At 34.3% G+C, this 24,279-nt stretch overlaps 6 protein-coding genes across 7 annotated transcripts; 3 read left to right on the top strand and 3 right to left on the bottom strand.

Moving 5' to 3' along the window:
• Positions 1 to 5,442: 5,442 nt before the first annotated feature.
• Positions 5,443 to 8,170, top strand: BNAANNG23310D (OVARIAN TUMOR DOMAIN-containing deubiquitinating enzyme 10). 2 transcript variants are annotated; one of them, XM_013864748.3, is made up of 11 exons: positions 5,443 to 5,712; positions 6,119 to 6,484; positions 6,577 to 6,734; positions 6,811 to 6,884; positions 6,958 to 7,012; positions 7,101 to 7,175; positions 7,272 to 7,345; positions 7,440 to 7,488; positions 7,579 to 7,663; positions 7,750 to 7,806; positions 7,907 to 8,170. In XM_013864748.3, the coding sequence occupies exons 2-11, from the start codon at positions 6,121 to 6,123 to the stop codon at positions 7,960 to 7,962; spliced, it is 1,047 nt and encodes a 348-aa protein (XP_013720202.1). In that variant the 5' UTR covers positions 5,443 to 5,712; positions 6,119 to 6,120; the 3' UTR covers positions 7,963 to 8,170. The 2 variants fall into 2 exon arrangements, with proteins under 2 accessions (XP_013720202.1, XP_048604465.1); XM_048748508.1 differs by lacking the exon at positions 5,443 to 5,712 and adding an exon at positions 5,806 to 6,021.
• Positions 8,171 to 9,203: 1,033 nt separating this feature from the next.
• LOC106423963 (membrane magnesium transporter) lies at positions 9,204 to 10,323 on the top strand. The gene is made up of 4 exons (XM_013864705.3): positions 9,204 to 9,445; positions 9,549 to 9,601; positions 9,686 to 9,786; positions 10,131 to 10,323. Exons 1-4 carry the CDS (start codon positions 9,373 to 9,375, stop codon positions 10,216 to 10,218), a joined length of 315 nt encoding a protein of 104 aa, XP_013720159.1. The 5' UTR covers positions 9,204 to 9,372; the 3' UTR covers positions 10,219 to 10,323.
• Positions 10,324 to 10,425: 102 nt separating this feature from the next.
• LOC106423962 (lectin-like protein) lies at positions 10,426 to 11,392 on the bottom strand. The gene has a single exon (XM_013864704.3). The coding sequence runs from the start codon at positions 11,336 to 11,338 to the stop codon at positions 10,520 to 10,522; it is 819 nt and encodes a 272-aa protein (XP_013720158.1). The 5' UTR covers positions 11,339 to 11,392; the 3' UTR covers positions 10,426 to 10,519.
• Positions 11,393 to 12,335: 943 nt separating this feature from the next.
• LOC106423939 (thylakoid lumenal 15.0 kDa protein 2, chloroplastic) lies at positions 12,336 to 13,560 on the top strand. The gene is made up of 6 exons (XM_013864681.3): positions 12,336 to 12,581; positions 12,653 to 12,759; positions 12,830 to 12,920; positions 13,000 to 13,068; positions 13,142 to 13,251; positions 13,343 to 13,560. Exons 1-6 carry the CDS (start codon positions 12,377 to 12,379, stop codon positions 13,433 to 13,435), a joined length of 675 nt encoding a protein of 224 aa, XP_013720135.1. The 5' UTR covers positions 12,336 to 12,376; the 3' UTR covers positions 13,436 to 13,560.
• A 613-nt stretch (positions 13,561 to 14,173) lies between these two features.
• Positions 14,174 to 24,088, bottom strand: LOC106440271. Its single transcript, XM_013881903.3, has 5 exons — positions 19,032 to 24,088; positions 18,025 to 18,515; positions 17,876 to 17,932; positions 14,413 to 16,586; positions 14,174 to 14,343 (listed from the first exon to the last, which is right to left on the bottom strand). Exons 4-5 carry the CDS (start codon positions 15,467 to 15,469, stop codon positions 14,174 to 14,176), a joined length of 1,227 nt encoding a protein of 408 aa, XP_013737357.2. The 5' UTR covers positions 15,470 to 16,586; positions 17,876 to 17,932; positions 18,025 to 18,515; positions 19,032 to 24,088.
• Positions 16,477 to 17,567, bottom strand: LOC106423981 (glutathione S-transferase T3-like). The gene is made up of 2 exons (XM_013864725.1): positions 16,721 to 17,567; positions 16,477 to 16,586 (listed from the first exon to the last, which is right to left on the bottom strand). The coding sequence occupies exons 1-2, from the start codon at positions 17,565 to 17,567 to the stop codon at positions 16,477 to 16,479; spliced, it is 957 nt and encodes a 318-aa protein (XP_013720179.1).
• Positions 24,089 to 24,279: the final 191 nt, after the last annotated feature.

The raw sequence follows: 24,279 nt of genomic DNA, 5'->3' as shown, positions 1-24,279 counted from the left end.
AAGATCATAGGATTCAGTATAAAGAACATTTACCGAAAAATCAATATTTTCGTAGGGGTTAACACATAGATTTTGAGAAAAATTCAAAAATATGAATATTATGTTTTAATGCATAGCTGCATCATTCACTAACATATGATGAATGTCAAAGAAGTTTGGAACCTTTGTTGTCTCTGTTTTTCTAGAAAATAGCGATTTTATAGTTGTTAGTCCACTAATTTAAGGGGTACTAAATTTGACAAAAAAATAAAACGATGCCCATGTACCTTGAAAAAGAGTTTAGTATACATAAATAAAAATGTAGAATGTTAGAAATTTTAAAATAACATTAAAGGTCATAAGCTTCAGTATATAGAGAATTACCGAAAAAACAATATTTTCGTAGGAACACATAGATTTTGAGAAAAATTCAAAAATATGAAAATATTGTTTTAATGCAAAGTTACATCCTTCACTAATATATAATGAAGGTCAAAGAGGTTTGGAACTTTTGTTGTCTTTGTTTCTCTAGAAAATAGCGATTTTATAGTGGTTAAGTCTACCAATTTAGAGAATATTATGATGTTTTACAAAACTAATTGAAAAAGAATTAAAACGATGCCCATAAACCATGAAAGAGAGTTTAATATACATTAATACAAATGTAGAATGTGTGTAGAAATTTTAAAACAACACTAAAGATCATAGGCTTCAGTATATAAAATATTTACCGAAAAACTCAATATTTTTGTAGCACACATAGATTTTGAGAAAAATTCAAAAATATAAAAATACTCTTTTAATGCATAGTTGCGTTTTTAACTAACATATGATGAAGGTTAAAGATGTTTGGAACTTTTGTTGTCTCTGTTTCTCTAGAAAATAACGATTTTTTAGTGGTTAGTCCACCAATTTATAGAGTATTTTGAAGTTTTATTTATTTAATTGACAAAAAATTAAAACGATGCCCATATACCATGAAAAAGAGTTTAATATACATTAATATAAATATAGAATGTGTTTAGAAATTTTAAAACAACACTAAAAATCATAGGCTATTTTAGTGACTAAAACAACACTATATTATACGAATCATTTAAAACTTAAAAATGACTATACTCTGCTATTTTCTCTTAGATTTTTTTAAAAACATCTATATTTTAATAATAGAGAAATTCCATAGTATAGTCATTTTTAAGTTTTTGTTACTAAAATAGCATTCAATGAAGAAAATGATCAAAATAAGTTTTATTTTATCCTAGTGTTAACTAATGTAGACTTAAAGTTTAAGGGGTGGGATTTTGAGAATAAGGTTTCAAATTTTAAAAACTAAAAAATTAAAATTTTCAAAATAAATAGAGGCTATTTTAGTCATTTTTTTCTTGTAAACTATTTTGAGACAAAAAAATTTAAAAAGACTATTCGAGAGAATTTCTCTAAAAAAATATTTTTGTGTTCTCCAAATTTTATAACAATTACACGATTGATAACCAACAATTATTTGTTACCATCAATTATTTTAACAAATAATTTGCATAACACAAGGTTCTAGACATTCCAAGTTGTCCTCAATTGCATAATCTTCACCGTTGTTAGTTGACTAAGCTAAGTTCTTATATTTGATAAGCATTTCAATGTGTTTAATTCATCTTCTTCTAGAAAAAAAAACAAAGAAAACACTAGAGAAATATAGTTGCAACTATAAAACGTGCTAAAACGTCCAATCCACTAGCAAACGGCTTAAATCTTCCATTTCTGGATCAGGATAGGGTCGAGCATGCATTATGCCTACTATCTATCATCATGTAGTTTTAAATGATTCGTATAATATAACAGAAGCCAAAAAAGGCATCAATCAAATCTTAGATAAGATTGCATTCAACTCATATGTACTTACAATGGCAAACAATTGACTTTTGACGCATTGATGTTGGCTGGAAACAGGGGTAGCCATTAAATTTTGAGTTTTAAGTAAATTGCCATAGCCTCTTAAGAAAAATTAGTAGGCAATTAAAACTACAAATGGCTTTTCTGTGTAAAAACAAATAAAAATGTTTGCTTGTGTAAAAGAATAGAGAAAAAACTTACTTGAGAGCTAATAATATCAGTGTGTCAACTAATAGGAACTTAAGAAAATTTTCATATCAAACTCTGAAAAAACCTTGCTGCATCTAAAAGCATATTTCGGTTTGCTACATCTACATATAAATCGAATCGAGTATTAATGTTTTTTTATATATATTTATATCCATGGCTGGTAAACACTTGTTTTCGCTTTCAAATTTTAAATAACTAATGTACAGATTTTATACTTATTAATTTAAGAGCGGGTATGTTTGGTTTGAATATAAACAATGGGTGGTTGGCTCTGCCAATACAATTATATACTTATAGTTTCATGGTGTTTGATGTTCTGTTCTTAGATTTAGTCTCCTCTTTTGCTTATATCGTTTGTCTATTTTTATGCTTGTTGTGTGCTCCTTTTACTCTTATTGCTGTTTTATGTTTATAGTTTTACCATCTTACAACTCTTCCATTTGCCAATTTAATAGCAAACTTTTATCAAAAACAAAAAAAAAACACTAGTGTAGATAAGAACTATACACTAATATATTTGGGTCTCAATAATGATAATTCAAAGAAGGCATGATATTTGCTAAATTTTTCTCAATGAATTACCGCTATGGTAACAACATCTCTTTGAGATGGACTATTTTTGACATAGAATATATGATGCATAAATGATACTCCCTCTGTTTTAAAAAAAATGCATATTCTAGACTTTTCACATATATTAAGAAAACTCATTAAATATGTATTTTTTTGTGAATAACAATTTTTCATAATTTTTAGCTAATAGAAATTCAATAAACACCATTTAATTTTTTTGAAACTTACAATTTTTCATAAAATCATACCTTGAAAAAGTAAAAAATATTTCTTTTTGAAACAATTTTTTTCCAGAACATACATTTTTTAGAAACGGAGTGATTAGTTAACAGCAAAAAAAGTGAACTAACCTTTGTAAAAAACACACCATATTTACGTATGCTATTAATTATTTTTTGCTTATCTAACCAAATTAAAATTTTCTTTTAAAATTACAGCAGAGGTGACTCTTTTGGTTTGTCAAATCATTCATGACCCATGCCATAAAATTAAACTATACTTTATTACATGCTGATTCAAAACAAATTCACTATTTTCCTATTTGTTTGTTTATATGCAAGCATGCAGCATGACTTTATTTTATTTTGACTAACCCTTTTATATTAATCTATTTGTTTCATAATAAGTGTCATTTTAACATTTTTTTTTTCCTTGTTTCATAACGAGTACTCAATAAGCTCATTAGATCTCATACTACGTGATTCATGAATTTGTCAGTCTAGGCTTCCTGAAATTAAGCTTATACTTTATAATATATACAATTAAATTTTCTAAATAACTTGAAAGTTTCACAAAAGCATCCATATGAATCAACGCCAGAACAGAACCTAGTACATTTATTAAAACTTAGGAAACGTTAACAACAAAAAGTGAATATCCATTTTTTTAATGTGTTCCCAAGAATATTAAATTATACTCCATGATGAGAATTGCGTGAATTTTAATTAATTCAAGAAAGGGGGGCTGCCTGGAATAATTGAATTTAATGGTTTTGGAATTCAATAAAAACTGGTGTTTGTTGGTGGCCGGTGGCCTTCGCCGCCGGTTACCATCTTTTTTTGTTTTATATGTATATATTCGATCTGTTTGATCGATCTTTTATTCCGGTTGCGGATGTTCTTTTCGCTAGGCGATTTTGAAGTGCTTATGATCATCAACAGCCAGAGCCAATTTTCATTCAATTCCTTTCTCTGGTCTTACTTAGTTGATCCTTAATAAAGTTCCGATCTTTTGATCGGTAGTCGTTTAGGGGTCTTCTCTCAATGGAAACCTAACATCCCGACTGTTTTTCATTTGGTTCTCCTCTTCCCGTCGGTTATCCTCTATCTTCATCTATAAGGAAATCAATCTTTGCTTTATATCATCAAGCAAAGTTTTCCAGAGGAGATAAAGATTGAGTTTTGCAAGTTGTCTCGTGATTTGCTTCAGTTTTAGATGAGTTGAAACTTGTTATTAGCAAGTGTTTCAACAAGAACTGTGGGTAAATCAGTTCAAGCTGCTTGGTAAGTATCACATCCGGCGATAAGAATGAAGATCCGGTGAAGACAGAGGCGTCACAGAGAGAAGTATCCAACAAGTGAAGATCTTTCAATCCAGCCACGAAGCTTGAGCAAGCTGTGTGAATTTTGCTGGAGGAGTGGCGTGCCAATTACCCGACTGTAGCAGCGGCGCGTGCGATGGCGCGTATCCAAACTTGATATGAAAGCGTGTGATGACGCGTGAGTTGAAGAATTTCTGCATGATGGACGCGCGTCCTGCGGACGTGTCTTTCTCGAAGATGCTGGCAAAGTCAATAAATTAGACTTTACCATGTAGGTTTATTTAAATTTCGAGATTGTAACTTATGGGTAATGAACCTTATTGTATCTTCACTTGTACAAAAGCCCATTAGGGCATTATCAATATAAGTTTGTTGACAAAAAAAAAAAAAAAAAAGGAATTCAATAAAATGAGTGGGTGCAACGTGGAATTCTTAGCCTGTTTAAAGAAAAGCTACATATTCGCGCCGGTTATAATTGGGAAACTTTAAACAATGCAGCCAGCCATGTGTGATTGGACCCATAAGAATTTTTCAACATTTAAGAAGCCTTACACTAAACAGATTTAAAGATAACAATTGCATCTGCATGCTAATCCTTTTCTTAAATGCTACTCCCTCCATTTTATAATGTAAGTAGTTTTGGCTAAAAGCACAAAGATTAAGAAAATTATTATGTTTTAAAAAGTATTGTATATTAAATAGGTTAGATATAACTTAACCAATCAAAAATAAATTTATTTAATTTGATTGGTCACACTATACTCAATAAATGTAAAAGTTACCTAGAAATATGAAAACTACTTACATTTTGAAACAAAAAAATTTCCCTAAAACTAGTTACAATATGAAACGGAGGGAGTACTTAACTACTAAATTGATCTTCTTGGGATTTTATAAAGAGCCGAAAATGTTACTAACAATGAACAGAAAACCATGACTCATCATCACTTATGACAGTATCGGAAGAATGAATAGACATTTAATTGACAAAAACAAAATGAATAGAGGATTGATTATCAAGTTGGTTAGTATTTATTTTATTAGGCAGACCTCTTTGGAAAATGTTATTACGGTCTCACAAATAACAAAATAGTACAATAAAATAAATAAAAAGGATATTAAAGAATGAAGAGAAAAAATTAAATATGATTTGATAACACCGCGGCCGTTCATCTGAATGATCCAACGGCTACAAGTTCTCATGACTAAAGAACTTTAAAATGCCAGAAACTCATATAAATATTGAGTGGGCATTTAGCGCGTTTTCTCACTTTCTATTTATTTTTCTGAGTTCTTCAGAATCATAAGGCTAACCACTTTCTTTTCATTCGAATCATTCTCGATTCCTTTTGTTCTTTCTAAAAATTTAATATTTTAAAGAATGCGAGTAAAACCCATTTGAATTATGCTTAATTCCAATTAAAATTCTCAACCTTTCATCCCCAAATTCTGAAAAAAAGTTTTGTCTATTTTTTGGTAAAAACAGTTTCGTCTTCAAGTTGCAGAGATATATTAAGTAAAAGGTGAGAGCTTTTGATCTTACTTCTTCTTCTCCATACATCTTCTCTCAGATCTATAATTTATTGTTTTCTCTTCTTTTTTTTTTTTGTAACACATCTATTGTTTTCTCTTCAAAAATAGTTATTTGTTGTTCTCTGTGTTTGGCTAATTCATCATCGTGATAATGACTTTTAGTACTGTTTCTAATTTAAAGTAAATAGTTTAGGGAAAAACCAAAGTTGATTAGAGTCACATTCCCTCTTTGTTGAAAAGTCTCTCTCTGTTTAATTTTCCGTCAAAACTACTCAAATGATTTTTGGAGTGTTAATTAAGTAATATTTGATTTGTTTTATGGTTATAATATTTCTGATTCCTTATGAAAAGTTTATACTTTTTTTACTAAGTTTTGTTTTTATATTTTTAATCCAGAGATGGTGTCACATGAAGAGAACGTAAGTATTGTGGAATGGTTTCTTGGTCCGCCTTCATACACGTATCCTCCTTATGGCGTTGAGTTGATTCACGAGGAAGACCAATCTCTTCATCATCATCATCAGAGCGGTGAGTATTACAGAGAGTATGAAGATCATCATAGTAGCAGTGATGTAGATAACGATGAGATCATTGCAAGAACACTCCAAGACGATTTTTTGCAGCTTCAAATTGCAGAAAATAATGGCAATTATTCAAATCATCATCAGCACCAACAAGAAGAAGATTATACTCACAATTATAGCAGTAATAATAACGAGTATGGTTGGAACGATCAACCTACTACTAGGGATTACTCTTCAGGTTATTTTTGAACATCTTTTTTTTTCATGTGTGTGTTTACGTTATGTTTTGGTGATTGGATTACAAAAGAAAATGAGTTTTTGGTGTTGTAGAGTGGTTAGGGAATGATAATGATCAAGATGGTTCGCCTAATATATATTCATGTTCAAGTCCGAGTGACACGGAGGAGTATGTGTACTCGTGGGAATCAGATCAGTGTGATACTGATGGTGAATTTGGGAGGAGATTGAATCAGATGGTCCCTATTCCTGTAAGTATTCATGAGACTATTGTTTAAACTCTTGTCAATATGTTCTATTAATTTGACACAAGTCGATCATATGCAGTATGTACCGAAAACAAATGGAGAGATACCACCTGAAGAAGAAGCGGTTTCAGATCATGATAGACTTCGGAATAGGTATGTGCTATTACATGTTACATCCATGTATGTGTTCTGTTATGTATATACAAACCATTATTGTTTGTTTCAGGTTAGAGATGTTCGACTTCGCAGAGGTCAGAGTTCCAGGAGATGGTAACTGCCAGGTAAACTTCTACTTCATCTCCATAAGCAGAATCATTTTGGGAGAACTAGACTAACTGATCATTTATTTTTTTGCCTTTTTGATTATAGTTCCGTGCTTTAGCTGATCAACTTTACAAAACAGCAGATCGTCATAAACACGTTAGAAAACAAATTGTAAAGCAGGTTTGATGAACTTTCTGCTACTCATGAGTCTTTAGTAGCTTTCACTAATTCATACGAGCTCATGTTTTTTGGAACTTTTCAAACTCTTTTGTTTAGCTTAAAGCTAGTCCAGATTCTTATGAAGGATACGTGCCTATGGAGTTCTCTGACTATCTCAAGAAAATGTCTCGGTAAATATCTTCTCTCATTTGAAACTACTTAACCACATTTCTTGAACCATTGTCTTTTGTTAGAAGCCTTAAGAGTATTCAACTATGAACACAGGAGCGGCGAGTGGGGTGATCATGTTACATTACAAGCAGCTGCAGATGCAGTATAGATTCTCAAACTTATGAAAACACATGTATTTTCATTCGTATACTTCTTCACCATTCCATAATTAAAGAGTGTATTAATTGTGCAGTATCGGGTGAAAATAGTTGTGCTAACGTCATTCAAGAATACATGTTATATTGAAATTATTCCCACCTCTCAAGAATCCAAAGGGGGTAATAGTCCACTATACTTTCTGCTTGTCCTTTTTTTAAATGTTGTTATTACAGTGATGATATGTTATTTTGCTTGTTGTCTGCAGTAATCTTCTTGAGCTTCTGGGCAGAGGTTCACTACAACTCCATCTACTTAAACAAAGGTAAATTGTAACTAACCTCAAACCCATTTTACAGACTACTTTTTTTCATCTTGGTTCATTAAAAGATATATTTTTCTTGATTATTTGTTTTTGTATTCAGATACATATGCAACCGAGTTACAGAGGAAGAGAAAATGGTGGCGTTTTGGAAACTAAACAGAGCATGGATGAACCTATATTATTATTTATTTAACTTGAGAAAGAGTTGTTCTTTGAAATAGTTCCTTTGTAGAGAGGATGAACAAATCTCACAACTTCATAAGTCTTGCAATAATAGAAGGACACGTGGTCATAACGTACACAATAGATCATGTATAAAACTCAATTTGTTGCAAAAATCTAAGCAAAACCATTTTTAAAACTATCTCAAAAAGCTTAAGAGTCCAACAATAAGTGAAAGCCAGCAAATTCTAAAATAAAAACAGTAGACTTAAACTGAGAGAGACCATTAAACATGCAATCTCTAAGACTGTTCTCAACAACTAAAACAACTTTATTTCCTAAAAAGGAACTTTGGCTTCCTAAGAGTTTCAAAAAAACATTCCCAAGAAAAAAAAACAACAACCAAAACAAAAGAAAAATAAACTTGTAATTCTGCTTAATTATTCATCTTCTCTTCGACATTCCGGAACCATGACCAAACTGGGAATACATGTACAATGCAAATGCCAAGGATCCACCACATAATCGCGTTTTACTGATTAACTTGCTTTCCCCAACAACATAGATCCAAGCCCGGCCATCTACATCGCAACAACACAAAACGAGCCTTTTAACATCCCTTTTCTCGTCAATGAAGTACCTTGGCTGACGGTAGGAAGCGTGATTCCAAAATGGAATCATAAGCTTCCAACATGTTTTTAAACAGAATTTTTTGAAAGCGTTTTGAAAGCGAGATTCCGTAAGCTTCCACAAGATTCTGATTTCGATTCCAGTTCCGAAGCGGGAAGCGGACGTCCGACGAAGCTTCCGTGCAACGTAGGGCGAAGCACTTTTTTTTAGTATTTTCAAGAATCACCACTAAACAGATTTTTGATACTAATCTCACATTCAAATTGAAGTATCAAAAAACGAAATACTTAACATAATGTAATACTTGAGAAGGGCTTGTATTGAACTAATTTATATACCCAGCGTGAAAATTGGAGTAAACCCAAAGTATTAATGTGTACATACATGAGTGGACAATCTCACTTTTGAAACCCATTCCGTCCCCTTTTTCACAGATAACTGCCAAATGTCGCAGGTTCGATTGTTTGTCGGCGCAGTGGTACTATGACTCTCTAATCCTAAAATTTTTTCTTGGGTTTGGGACACTGCTTACGGTGGAATCTAGTCACTATCTCGAGTAACTTGAACCAGAGGATGTATGTTTTAAATATCTTTCCTAAACAAGAACTACGTGCCGTCTTATTCTCCTCTGTATTAGACGTTCCGTCGTTTGCTACTATGAGCTTTTCCATGTTATAACTACCTGCCGGTTCCAAACTCGAGTGGGATCGTCTTCTATTTCATCGGCGAGACAAAACCAGATCGGGATTCTCTCTCTTATACCCAACGCAAGACATGAATCTAGGCTTCGTAATTGGAGTAATCGGCGTCCTGATTCTCTCCCACGCCGCTTATTCAACAATCCAATGTAAGCCTCCGGATCCAAATTACAAATAGATTCAGATCTGATTTTGTTTTCTGTGGGTTTGGAGATAGTTTCTTGATGTGGGTTTTGACTTATTTGATTTTAGATAGAGGATTGTTGAAGATCACGGAGGAAGAGTTCACCGGACCTCCCTTGAATGTAAGTATATACCATAAAGGCTTCACCTTTATTCAATTTTTGTTGGAAAGGATTATACTTTGATACTTGTTTGGATTCGTTAAGGTTGTTCTGGAGTTGATCGTGGGACTAGCTCTTTGTATGTGGGCTGCTTTGACTTTCCCTGGGAAGTTCCTCTCCATTCACCCTGACTCTGATGAAAACAGGTTTGTTGTGCATCACTCTGTTTGACTGAGAATGCTCTTAGATTCATGTTGATGGATCGATTCGTTTTCTAGTTAGTATTGTGGCTATTGACTGAGAATGTTCATGCTTGTCCCACTCTCTATCTTGAGTCTTGACCCTGAGCATACATTCTTCATTTACTCTATAGGTGTTTTAGACTCCCTTTGGTGAATAAAATGAATTGTTCCTTTTTATGTCACGACCTCTCTCACCTATCTTCTTATATACATCATGGTTCTTTGATTGGTTTTGAGTTTGTCTTATGTTAAGATGAAGTGAATATGCACTTCTGCTAAGTAACTTGTTCTTTCAAAACTTTTTGCAGGGCGGTTTCTTTACCAGATAACTCTGATTTCATGATATTCAATCACCGTGGCCGCCTCTTCCCACCAGAGATCACCATGAAGTTTTGATTTTTCCTCCTTTTTTTTTTTTATATCGGACTTCTTAGTCAAACACTCATCTGTCCACTGTAATGAGATGTTGTTTCCATTGATATTCTAAGTGATTTCCATCGATTTGTGATTTTTAGTGAAATATTGTTTAGAAATAGAAAGTCAACATAACGACAAAGTGCCTGCAGAGTAGATTTGGCCACTAGTATGTAAATTCAATGCATCAAGCGACAATTTTTTTTTTTAATTATTAACTCACGTTATGAGTAAAAGAAGTACAAACAAACTCAAAAGCGAACAGAACACTAGTTTAAGTGTTCTAGGCGCTGTTCTGGAAGTTCCAGCTCCAAATATCGTGACGCTCAGCTTCACGGCCCATGGCACCGGCAAAACCAGCGTACATGTTCTCGAGAAAAACCTCAGAGAGATCTAAACGCGCAACGATCAAAGGCTTCTTGGGTTTCGTGACAGCTTCTGGCGCGAGAGTAACTGAAACATTAGAGTCTCTATACTCAATCCAAGCCTTGTACCTCTCTCCATTGCTCAGCTCCACCTCCTTGAACCTCCACATTTTCGTTCGCCCTATCACTATCTGAACCCAATAACCAGCTCTCTTGGCCACAACAGAAGTAAGAGAGTTCACATCTACACCGACGTGGTTATCATTCATGTCTCCAAGTTGCTTGTCCTTATAAACATCGAACTCGACAGCGAAAACATGGTTTTCAGGGTCGCCGTTGTTTGTTTTGTTGAGGATTCCGAGGTAGCCCGCGGGTCCTGCGCCGCTGTTGTCGAGAGCTGGGACCACGATGAAGGCGAGGCCATGGCCTGGAGCTGGTTCGGTGCGAGGAGTGATGGAGAAAACGAAAGAAGTCTCGAATGGGTAAGGAAGCGTAGAAGAAGATGTGTTTGAAGAAGGCTTGAAAGGGACTGGAGTGGCCCAAAGGCCTTGGCCGTGGGAGAGAGGGTTTTCGTCTCGGGTCATGGAGAGAGCTCCCGAGCGACTCACGCCATCTGAAGCAGGACCGAGCTCTGCGTCTCCAAGGAAGGCTATGTTTGAGGTTTCGAGGCTGAGATTGACGGCTGAAGCGGTGTGAGCCAAGAAGAGAGCAAGAAACCAGAGTTTTCGAACTTGCATTGTCTTTGTTTATTGTAATGAGTGTAAGAAACTCTGAGGACGATAACGTGGTGTGATTTATAAGAGTAGTAAACTGTAAACACAAGCCATGATCGAGTTTGATTTCAAAAATGTGAAACGAAAAAACTAAAATTAATCATTGAATCCGTTACATCACAATACAGCAAACGTCAATTAGTAGACCGACAAGAGGCCAATGAAAACACGTCCCCTCAAAATTTTCTACTTATCGTATCGATAAGTTGAATACAAGTACAGTTACAAAACATACTGTAGTGTTTATACGATTTCATCACGTGGATGAATGAAATACACTCTTTGTCTATGTCTGTTATTTATTATCCACCATACAAACAAGACCGACATCGTATAGAAAGTTACGTCATGTCAGTGAATCACAGTTACGCCATATAATTAAGTGAAACCGTTTTGGTGTTCTTGCCAGTATTCTGGAACGTCCAGCTCCAAATGTCGTGACGCTTAATAAAACTGGAGAGAGGTTTAAACGAGACTTGTGCGTAGCCATGCATCATGCACAAACCCATATACCAAAAAATCACCTCTCTGTACAGGCACCCATCTTTTAATTGTTCTAGCTTAAGCACGATTAACTAAAGAGTTTTCGGTATCAGTTAGTTTGATTTTTTAAAATAGTATTTGATTTCGATTAGATTTTGGTTTAGTTTTATTAAAATTTCAGATATTTTTGGTTAAATCGATTAACTAAGTTATTTTTTTAGTTAGTTTGATTTGAAATTTGGTTATTTTCGCTCAGATTTTTAGTATGGTTTGAGTAATTTTTTATAAAGAAAACTGAAGTAACCGATTGCCTGACCAAATCGAAAACCAAATTTTTTTAAAAGACCTACCGAAAAGAACCGAACTAACCAATATTTTGGTTCAGTTCAAAATCTCAAGGCCTAATTACAGCACCAGACTGGTTTTGTCGGTTCGGTTAGGTACAGTACCGAAAAGTTCCCGAGTCATGAGCGATTTATTAACGTTATCCAAAAGAAACAATGGAGAAGGAAGAAACTCATGGCTATTCTCTTTACACCTCCACAATGCAGTAGAACCTTCTCTTCTCCTGTATTCAACAACCACGTCGCCGGAGAAACCACTCTCTCTCCTCACTCCTTAAAGCTGAAAACTTCCTCCGCCGAGAACTGGTGTTCCCGTTTCCGGTCAAAATCTCTCAGCTTGGCGTTCTCCGGAGCTCTAGCTCTCGGTTTATCTCTATCCGGTTCGCTCCACACGATCATCCTTCCTTCTCAAAAAAAAAAACAAAGTTTGAATCTTTCTTTTTGTTTGCAGGCGTTGGAATTGCAGAAGCAGCTAAAGTGGGAGTTAACAAACCAGAACTGCTCCCAAAAGAGTTCACTTCTGTCATAGACGTTGCTGGTTTCCTCTCTGATGGCCAGGTTAATCCTCTGTCTTGGTGCTCTGGCCATTTGGTTTTGATTATAATTTATGTTTGAGAATTGTTTACAGGAGAAGAGAATCGCTGAAGAAATCTCTGATCTTGAGAAAGACACAGGGTTTAAGCTAAGAGTCTTGGCTCAAAACTATCCTGTTACACCCGGTAAAATGATAAATTCTCTATGCTTTCAATGATCTCTATAGGTTTTTACTTACTTGATGACAATGTTACTCTGTTACAGGACTAGCTATCAAGGATTACTGGCAAGTTGATGATAGCACTATCGTGTTTGTCGCTGATCCCACTTTTGGTATAACACATACTCATTGTTTATAATTATCCAATGAGGGAACAGATTGTGATGGCTTGATTTTTGAAAACAGGGAACATATTGAATTTTAATGTTGGGGCTAGTGTTGATTTGGACATACCTCGTAGCTTCTGGAGTCGTTTAGCTGGGAAATACGGCAACATGTTTTACTGGAAAGAGAAGGTAAGAAAGAAGCTCAACACTCTTCTTTTTTCTTATGTATGTGTGATCATGTCTCTATAACTGTTAGCATGTGTTATTGTTTTGAAATTAGGGTGAAGATGCATCCATTGAAGCTGCAGTGATGGCAATATCAAGTTGCTTAAGGGAACCAGTTGGTGCAAATAACTGTGCAGAGGTTTACTGAATGTATGTCCCAGAGAAAATGTATGTTGTAAGTTGTAACACTGTATAAACATTGATACTATATGTGATAATAAGAGTATACATGATGAATCTGACATCAACTTTATGTAGCTTTTTTACTGTGTGGGTGTGTTGGTCGAGATTGTTCAAAGCAACAACTTTAGGGATCATTTGTCAAACTTTGTAGAATAATGTGGAGTGTTAAAGAAATGTCCCAAATCTTTTTCTCACTCTTGTTTTATTCATAGTGGCCCACATGAATGAATCTCATTTCAAACCCATTATGAATTCCCGGCCCATGTTCTCTAGTTTTATTTATAGCGGCCCACATGTAACTCTTTGGGTTACACTAGATGTGATGCCATGTTTTTAATGCTTACTTCTTGTGATTTGTATTGCCATTCTATTTTAGGTTTTATCTGTTTCATATTCCACTTGGTTCTTTGTAGCTTTGTTGTATTCTTTTATGATGGAGCTTAAACTCTTACTAAGACCATATCCAATGGTGATACTCCCACTTGAGTCCTTAACAATATTTTAAGCATAAATTTTTTTTTTTTTTTTTTCATTAGTTAAGGATTCGGATCTAAAATACTCGTCCAATGGTGATCCTGAAAAATGAGTCCTTAGGAATAAAATAATATTATTTTTTAAAAAAAATTAAAATTGAAATTTTATTAATTGCATTATTAAAAAAAAAGATACAATGATTTAATAATATTCCAAAGAGAACTAATTATTAATCTTGATTACCAAATTTATTCCAAATGTTTTCGATCAAATCATTCTTCAATCGATCATGAGTTTGCCTATCACGAAGATCATTGCGGTCGGGAAATGTATCATTGAACAATGTAGGAATTTCGTTTAGGACCTCCGAGGTTCTCGAAGATTCTCCTTCTTGAAAATCTGAAATATTAACCCGGTTTGTATAACCATCTCGTTCATCTTCAACTATCATATTGTGTAGTATGATACATGCTCTCATAATCTTCCCTATCTTCTCTCTGTCCAATGTACGAACCGGGTTTTTCACTATCGCAAACCGAGCTTGCAATACTCCAAATGCCCGCTCGACATCTTTTCGGGCTGCTTCTTGCCATTTAGCAAATGACGCTTGTTTGGGACATTGAGGGAGTGTGATAGATTGGATAAATGTTGACCACTTTGGATATATACCGTCCGTGAGATAGTATGCCAACTTATACATGTGTCCGTTGACCATGTACCTTACCCTCGGAGCTCGACCTTCTAAGATATCGTCAAAAACCGGAGACCGATCGAGGACATTAATATCGTTTAAGGTACCTGGAAGACCGAAGAAAGCGTGCCATATCCAAAGATCTTGTGAAGCTACAGCCTCTAAAACAATCGTCGGTTTTCCGGATCCACGTGTGTATTGTCCTTTCCAAGCGGTTGGGCAGTTTTTCCACTCCCAATGCATACAGTCAATGCTCCCGACCATCCCTGGAAAACCGCGTTGCTCTCCAATATAGAGTAGTCGTTGAAGATCCTCCTTTGTGGGTCGTCGTAGATACTCATTACCAAATAAGTGTATAACTGCGTCAGTGAAATGATGTAAACAAGAGTGTGCTGTAGTGTCCGCAAGTCGGAGATATTCGTCAACCGAGTCAGCCGCTGTACCATAAGCAAGCAGACGAATAGCCGCCGTACACTTTTGAAGTGATGATAGACCCCACCTACCGGTTGCATCTTTTCTCTGCTGAAAGAATATAAAGTTCTGCTTGAGGGCTCTGACAATACGCAGGAATAAATTCTTGTTCATGCGGAAACGTCTTCTAAATATTTGTGCCGAGTATGTCGGGTCTTCACTGAAGTAGTCATTCCATAACTGATCATCTCCTCCTTCACGGTCTCGTTCAATATAAGCACGGTTCGCCTCATCATCGGGTTGGTCCTCCACTATGTCGTTGTAGTAATCTTCAACTATTTCATCAACAAGTTCGTCTATTCTTTCGTCTAGACCATCGGATGAAGATGTTGACATTTTAAGAAGTCCTAATATGTTAATCATAGAAAACTTTAATTTTGAACTTTTTTAAATAGAGTTTATCATATTTACAATATTATAAAACTTTAAGTTTGAACCTTTCATCAACAAATTTTTATCATATTAACAATATTATAAAACTTTAATTTTGAACCTTCTCATATTAGGAATATTATTGAACTTTAATTCTGAACTTTTTAAAATAAAGTTTATCATATTAACAATATTATAAAACTTTAATTTTGAACATTCTCATATTAGGAATATTATTGAACTTTAAAGATAAATAAAATTTTATTTTGTTTTAGATATGCACATTTTTTTTTTTTAAATAGTCATATTACGATTATTATAGAACTTTAGTTTTGAGCTGTTATTTAAAATACTAGTCATATTACAAAAAAAAAAAAAATTTGATGGTTTGTGATTTTACAAACCGTTTGTGATTTTACTAACCGGTTTGACGATGAAGATCTCAGCACCAAAAGAACAAGTGTCTCACTGTATTGTACGATGTAACCTTCACGTGGAATGTTGAAAGAGGAATCAAATGTGCATATCTAAAACAAGATTAATAACAAGATTATTAACAAAGATGGATCAAAGAGATATGTAAACAAGATTAATAACAAGATTACTAACAAGATTGTTTACAAAATTATGTTAGCATGATTATTAACAGTTATATTCTATCAGCCGATTATGTAAACAAGATTATGTAAACAAGATTATGTGCAGCGGTTTTGATACAAAGAGAAGATTATGTAAACAAGATTATGTAAGCAAAGAAGAAGATAATGTTACATAAGTTTTGATACAAAGAAGAATATAATGTTACATAAGTTTTGATACAAAGTGAAGCTTACATATGATCCGTGAAATGTTACATATGATCCGAGGAAAACAATGAGAGTACTTTAGAAACTCTCTGAAAACATGAACTTGACTCTCAAGAGGAAAACAATGAGACTACACTGCAAAGACTACAACTACTACTTATAATACATATGCTAGAGAGAGTGACCCGTGACTCATACAACTACACCCGTGATTCCTACTCCATCACCCGTGAATCCTACTCCATCACCCGTGATTCCTACTCCATCAGATAAAGACCCGTGACTCCTTCCCACATGCGAACCTGTCAAAACAGAGTGACAAGAGTTAGTACCGTGTCATAACCATTAAAAAACAATCAGTACACAAACAGTTCTACCTCAAAAGCAAGATTGAAAATAGATCATATCATTTCGGACATTAGTTTGAGCATGAGACTGTTTTCCATATCTGAGAGAGGTTCTTTCTTAGCTAGTAAACGATCAAGAAGCTTTTGTTTAGACAGTTTCTCTTTAATTTCTAAAACCCCATGTAGCCTCGACAACTCCTCCTCCCTGCCACTCTTCTTCTTCTTGGTACTAGCTTTGGCCGCTTTAACCCCGCGAGGTCTAACTTCTGGATCGACACCTTCGGCCACTTCTGTATCCACCTCCACAGCTTGTTTGCGCTTCTCCTTTCCAGCGTCCTTAGCAGGATAGTGGGAGCACCATTTCTGGTCGTATCTCAGCTCCCTCCAGCAGTGATCCATGGCGAACTTGTAGCCGACCGTGTTGAAGAAAATGTCCAAGGCGGTTTTCATCACATCATCATCGTTTTGCCCACTTCTCTGCTCCCTCAGAGCCGCATCGTAGCAGCCACAGAACTTGGATACATCGCCGTTAATCCTAGACCACCTCTGCTTGCAAGAGGTGATCTCTCTCGGTACTGTCCCAGCGAGGAGAGGACTTGCGTTGTAGTACTCTACTATACGCTTCCAGAAAGAAGTGGACTTCTGCTCGTTGCTCATCACAGGGTCCTTACTGGTGTTTAGCCAAGCACCAATAAGGATTTTATCATCTCTGGGAGTCCATTTTCTCCTCTCAGGACATGAGGCATTTGGATTCACACCAGACTTTGCCCGAACGTCCGGAGAAGAGCTCACAGGAGACTTAGCAGGAACGTCGGGAGCACTCATGAAAGGAGAGTCATCAGGACCTTGACTACCGAACCAAAAAGGTTCAGGTGAATCAAGGTCAACTGGAATTTGACTAAAGAGAAGATTACTAAAATTTTTTCCATTAGCCATTGTTTTAATTGTTTCTCTGTGACACTCTACTAGTGACACAGAGGGCTTAAGTAAGCCTTCTACTCGATTAATAGCAATCAGATCAGAGCAGTTGAGAAGGTGGAAAGCAAATGAGTTCATTAACTACTCGACTAATTAAAAGCACATCAAATCAAACCTAAATTACTACAACCACTTTCTTTCCTTCCGGTTTCGAATCTAAATAACTACAACTACTTTCTTTCCAAGCAAATCAAAACCTAAAAGCACATTTAATTTTCCTTCCGGTTTCGAAACTAAATTACTACAACTACTAATAATATAATTACCTCGTTAAAGAAACAAAGCACGTACGCCCCAATCCTCTGAATCCTTTCCAAGTATTCCTGAAAAATAAATGAGTAAACAATCAACTTTCACACACTTTCAATATTTATAATACATATGAGAGATGAAAAAATAAAAGGAAGTAACTCACCTAGCACAATAAGCAACACCAACCCTAACACTAAGCTGAAGACCATTAGCTTAGCTCCTGATTTCTTCTTTGTGAACTCGGAAACTTGCTTCTCAAGACGGAGTAACTTCTGCTCACGTTGATTCGCTTCACCCTTAACCGCATTAAGCTCCCTCTGAAACTCTCTCAGCTCCTCCTCCACCGCCACGTCCCACCATTTCCAGACGTGGCAGTCTCTATCATCGGCATTGGAGCACGTTATGTAACGTCGGTATGGATCTTTTGGCGTTTGGGAGTATCCGTGAACTGGCTCTGAACCACAGTAGCATGTCCTTGGGATGCCATCATCACCCTCTGCTGATGGTTCCCAGTCACTGGCTTCTGCATTCCACCGAGTAATCTCAGCTTCAGCCGCGTACATCTCACATTCGGCTTCAAGGAGGGAGGTTAAGTCTGGAGAGTGTGAGGAGGAAGAAGGCTGGCTGTAACTGTATCGTCCCATTATCGTTTATCTGCAACCAAAACAAGTAAACACTTATGTTAAGGACCAATAAAATCAACAGCAAATAACGAGTAAGAACAACGTTAATCAATTACGTATGTTAAAGAACAACAGCAATCAATGTTAAATAATCAAAAGCACATGAACGAGAATCATGTGGGAACAAGAGATGAGTGTTGACAATAAGGACCTCTTGCTAAAAATCTTGATTCTCATTAAGCGGAAAAGGAACAATAGATTTGACATGTAAGAGCTGAGCAACACGGTCCCCAAAATCGTTAAAGAGCAGCTCTCTGTAATCAACAAGAGAGGAGATCCGAGACCGATACAAACCATAAACGTTTGGAAACCCTATCTAAACCCCCAAAGAATCCGTAAATCGATTTTGCCCCAAATATTTATGAAACCCTAATTTGAAAATTTTCTCAAATCTGTCGGAATCCGAGAACCAAACCCTTAATACAGAACAAACAAGATGGAGAGTGATCTATAATCGATAAATCTACGAGTTAAAGCTTTGATTTACCTTACACGAGCCGAGGATGAGAGATCGAGCAGAATCGTCTCGAAATCGCCTTATGTCGAAGAGGAGTTTTTTTTTTTCGGTTTGGCTCGAGAATGATTTTTTTTTTCGACCCTACACAAACCAAACACAAATTCGATCCACTCACCACGTGACGCGTGGCTAAGGATTGAATCCTTAAGTCCGCTGCGACGGACCAATCCTTCGTCGATTTAACGCTAATAATAGTATTTAATTACAATTATGCTTAAGGATTTCTCTTATGGACCGGGTGAAATCCACCGTTGGACATGGTCTAAGTTCTAAGTTTAATACAAATTTGGTTTGATAAAAAAAAAGAAGAAAATATACTATTTAATTGCAGACACGGCTATTCAACACGTAAAAGAGTGAACCAGTGTAAATAAAAGTGGAAAGTCTTAATGGGATGATCTTATTTGATCACATAAAAATCAAAGTCAGCCTAACATTGAATAATAATGTTAAGTTTCAAAGTGTTTGACAAGTCACAAAAACTAATAGAATGGTCAAATTAGTTTTAATTTTGCTTGAGAAATAGTCAAAATTCAAATAAACGTTGCTTGGATTATAATGGCTTCCCTCGTGTGACAGAGAGGACTCCACTATTGATCCCCTACGAAAATAGAACGACTCCAGTAACGTGTTGATCCCAAACCACTTTTATTAGTGTGGTTTTCTTTTCTTTTGACAACTAGTAAAAAGATCATTACTGGATAAGATATATATAGTTGGAATTTATAACCAATTACTCCATTAAATACAAAAAGAAATAAAATGATTAGTTAATACGTACATCTAAAACCAGACAATGAAACAAGGTGGAAACATGGTTGCACGTGTGGCTGCGCGACCGAGTAATTTTTGAAAAAGTCAGATTTTCCTTATAATCTTCAACTTGCCTTTTATTAAAATACAAATTGTTTATATTTTTCCTGAAGTGGTCATATCAGATTGGATTTGTTTTTTTTCTGCTAAGAATATCAGCTTCGATTAAATACATAGCTCTAGTTAATTCTTTCAATGTTGCGATATATATAAATAATTAAATATATACCGTTATAGTCGTATAGACTTGAGAGCTAGATAATACATGTATTGGTATTATTTCCATTTAATCAGTTGTAGCATGTTATCATGTGGGAGTCTGGGAGATAGCACATTAACACTATAAAATCAATATATACATATTTGTAGATATGAGATCGATGCTAAGATTGGACGATTTTAAATCTAAAAGATTATGTATTCATATAAAATTTGGGATATTCGTTACGTGGTATTTGACTGTTTGTACATAAAACAAATAGATCCATTTAATAAATAATTGTTTGTAAAAATTTAATAAATTATAAATAATAAATTAAGAAAACAAATAAGTACAAATGATCTTTAAATATATAAATATATTAGGTAAAATTAAATCTTACCGAAAGTTAAAAATAATAAAATATTACAACCTACATATTATAACCTTCAATAATGAGGGTGTAAACAAAATCAGAGCAAAAAATGTGAAAGTGAATGTGTACATGTGCGCCCAGTCTTAGACCTCACATGTAGCAAGTTCTTATTTGAGTTTCATGGAACACAACTACTGCACATAAATAAGAAAGACCTCACATGTAGCAAGTTCTTATTTGAGTTTCATGGAACACAACTACTACACATAAATAAGAAGACCTTTCTATTTTGGCAATAAAAATGGTCCAGCTATACAAATGGACCTTACCGGTGGGGAGGTTCGTGCCGTGTAATTCAAACAGAGACAAAAGTTGCCAAGTGGGACTGACGTGGACGATCCCACTAATTATACATGTCAACATTAAACCCCACATCATTAATCATGCATAGTTTTATCATCATGGCTCATCATCATCATACAATATTAATATGATCATCATAATAAACATTAGCTTCGAACGTCTAACTTTTTTTGAAAGTTATTATAAAATATATGTTATCTAAATTATTAATTTTTTTTCACTAGATTGTCAATGATCTCCAAAATTTCAGGTGGACCATGACCACATGTATACATAATCAGTGTAGAAGTCCTCCATATATTTTAATTGCCATAATGATATTAAGATTTTTATTTGCAAATTAAATTATGTTTGTTAAGAATTAATAAGAAATTATTGGTAAAAAAAAAAGTAAGCACTGTGGTAATTGTATGTCGCATTCAAAACTAGTCAGAAACACGTGGCATTTTTAGTTCATGGTTTTACTTTCGCCTTCCTTTCTTATCGTCATCAACTCATCATAATGCCACTATATAACATTTTTATAATGTCGCTGACAGTTCCTCCTTTTGAAATGGCAATAATAATTTTATATGTCACTATTATATCGGGATATATCTATAAGTGTTGGGTTAGGTTTTCGCATCAGCAAATGATTTGGAGGAAGATTGATATACCGTTTATATTATCTTTTGTGGAGCTCACATAGGACCTTATAGATAAAAATATTCGAGTTTCATTTTATTATTCTCTCAGATTAAGATTTCGAACAATCATGCAAGATCTTGATTAGTACATTCAATTTTTAGGTATATTAGAAAATAGAGAATTATATGGTGCATCTCTGTATTATATGATATTCTGAGATTTTCTGTTCATTAATAGAACAAATCAGATTACGCAGCTAATTGTACATTTATAATTTATTATTTTTAGTAAACAGTAAAACAAACACTATAAATATTCGAATATGCGTTATAGTGCAACAGATCAACTGTAGCACACAGAATCCGGGTTCGAAGCCCGGCAGGGTAATGTTTTAAATTACACCAAAAAAAAAAAATATGCGGTATAGCTTCTCGTTTTATGTATTTGTCTTTTGCGATTCGTTCCGTATGACAGCGACAAGAAAAAGACATTTTAATATATTTAAACAGAAGTTTATGTTATCTAAAAATTATTTTCTTAGTTTAATAAAAAAACCTACTACTAAAAAGAAATATGATAATAAATAATTAAAGTTTGTAGTAATGTACAAAAAAAAAATGTCTGCTGACATACGAAACACCATGAACCTTCTCATCTTAAAAGCATTATCCGCGTTTTGGCGACTATAAAATAATAAAATTTGTTGAGAAACACACACGTAAACGTGATCATACGTCGGTCCTTCCAAATAACTACTTACTCACATAATTTTAAAATATACCTTTTTTTAAAAAATCATGTGGCTGTTATCAAACGTATATTGTTTACTGTATGGTTAATTAAGTTGTTTATATAAATATAATCATATCATAGGTATAGTTAAATGGAAATTCTGATCCAGAATACTCCCAAACTGAAATAATTAATTATTAAATTTTTAGGGAATTTTCAGTAGAGACATGGCTAAGATTAGCTTCATCTGCACCCACTAACTTTGGATGAGAGTTTGAAAGGAACCAACAGTTTTATTCACTCAGGCCCCGATAACATTTCATTGGTTCGTGTTTAATTGTAATCATTTTCTTGTCATTTTCTTATATCAAACGAGTGTTTTGTTAGCAATTGATAAATAATACAAGTATATATCATAGAAAACTATGAAATAATTAAGAATTCATATTCTATATTTTCCAGAAAACAATGAAATAGTTTTTGTTGCTACATCAACAGCTTAATCATATTCACCAGAAGATTATAGGACACAATTGTAATTGACAACGTTCTGCAATAGATAGATCATTAAAGTATCAACAGTACATACAACATACAAAACTTTGATGGATGGTTCAATATTTTCTTTAGGTCGAAGGATGATTCGGCTCATAGCCCTTAAAATCTTCAAAAAAAAATTGCATCTACTATCCAAAAATTCATATTTTCTGTATATAGAATTTAAGTTTCTGTATGAGACACTTGTTTCTTTCTCGCTCAGTGACGATTATACGATAAGCTAAACATTTATGAACATAAGAAAATCTGGTATAATATATTCACCATCATGTACATCACGCAGATATGTAAGGCTCAGCAACCTAGGAACACATATAGATTTACTTTCCAGTAAATATACAGCAACACTGGTTAAAACAATTAGTTCATATAACATTGGAGTTTCAAAAAAAAAAAATTAGTTAAATTATTTTAAACACTAAAATGAGCATATTATATAATTTAGTTATCACATCACTCTCTGCATATAAATGTATCTGTTGGAGAATGCTAATAGTTATTTGTCCCTTGGCAATTCTGGCCACTGACAAGTTTTGATGATCATATTTGATGAAGACAGTTTTAACTCTAGCATAAATTTTCCTGATACAATAAGACTATATTAATACATATAGCAATTTGATCTATTAATTATGATTAGTGTTATTAACTAAAATTCAACATCATAACTTCTTTCATACCTAACATCCATAAAGAACGTCTCCATCGACTTTTCTTTTTGGCCTTATCGAACTAAGGAGTCATATTGTTCCCAATTATTACAATCATATACTCATATATTTTAAAATAAATACGTTTTTCTTTCTTATATGTATCTTTGAATGCAAGTTGTATGTGCATTATTATATGTTCTACCATTATAGTGTTATTACTTACCCTTTATGGTTAACCGAGGAGCTATTATGGCCCTGAATGAACGTAGGAACTTCTGGAAACAATATCAAGATGATCATACAAAGCTAATAATCAAAGTGGATATGTTCAGTAGGGTTTGGGTTTTGAAACATGAAAGACTAATCAACTATTCATTTAAGAAATTACAAAACTCAAATGCTGCCCAGCGAATGTCTTTCTGTATTTGTCATTTGAAAATAAAACACGCCATAGGGAATAAACAACCTTTAGTGCATATTTTCTTATGACTTTTGATCCGCAGTAAAACATTATACCTGTTCGCACGTTCTTACGGCCTTCGTTTCCGAACATTTTCAACGACTAAGTTTAAAAAAAAAAACATTTTCAACGGCTAAAAATCTTATCAACCCAAATTAAATATAGTATTTACGGTAGTGACATTTTTGTATAATATAGTATAGACATTGCATTATAAAAAAATCCACCTATTCGAAAGAAAGACCAGTATGAAATGAAATTATTCCTCTCCCGTTGTGATGTTTGATTTGAAATCCGGTAACCGCCTTCTATACGACTCTTTATTTATGTAGAATGTGGTAAAATAGCTAAGATAATTGCAAAAGATGCTTTTCTTGAAGAAAAAGTTTAAAATAGCTAAGAGTTTTTTTCCTTATGATCACTTGACTATTACATAC

This window comes from Brassica napus, chromosome C2, assembly GCF_020379485.1.
Source record: "Brassica napus cultivar Da-Ae chromosome C2, Da-Ae, whole genome shotgun sequence".
Lineage (NCBI taxonomy): Eukaryota > Viridiplantae > Streptophyta > Magnoliopsida > Brassicales > Brassicaceae > Brassica > Brassica napus.
Note: the sequence above shows the minus strand (reverse complement) of the source record. Positions and strands in the feature narration are given on the sequence as shown.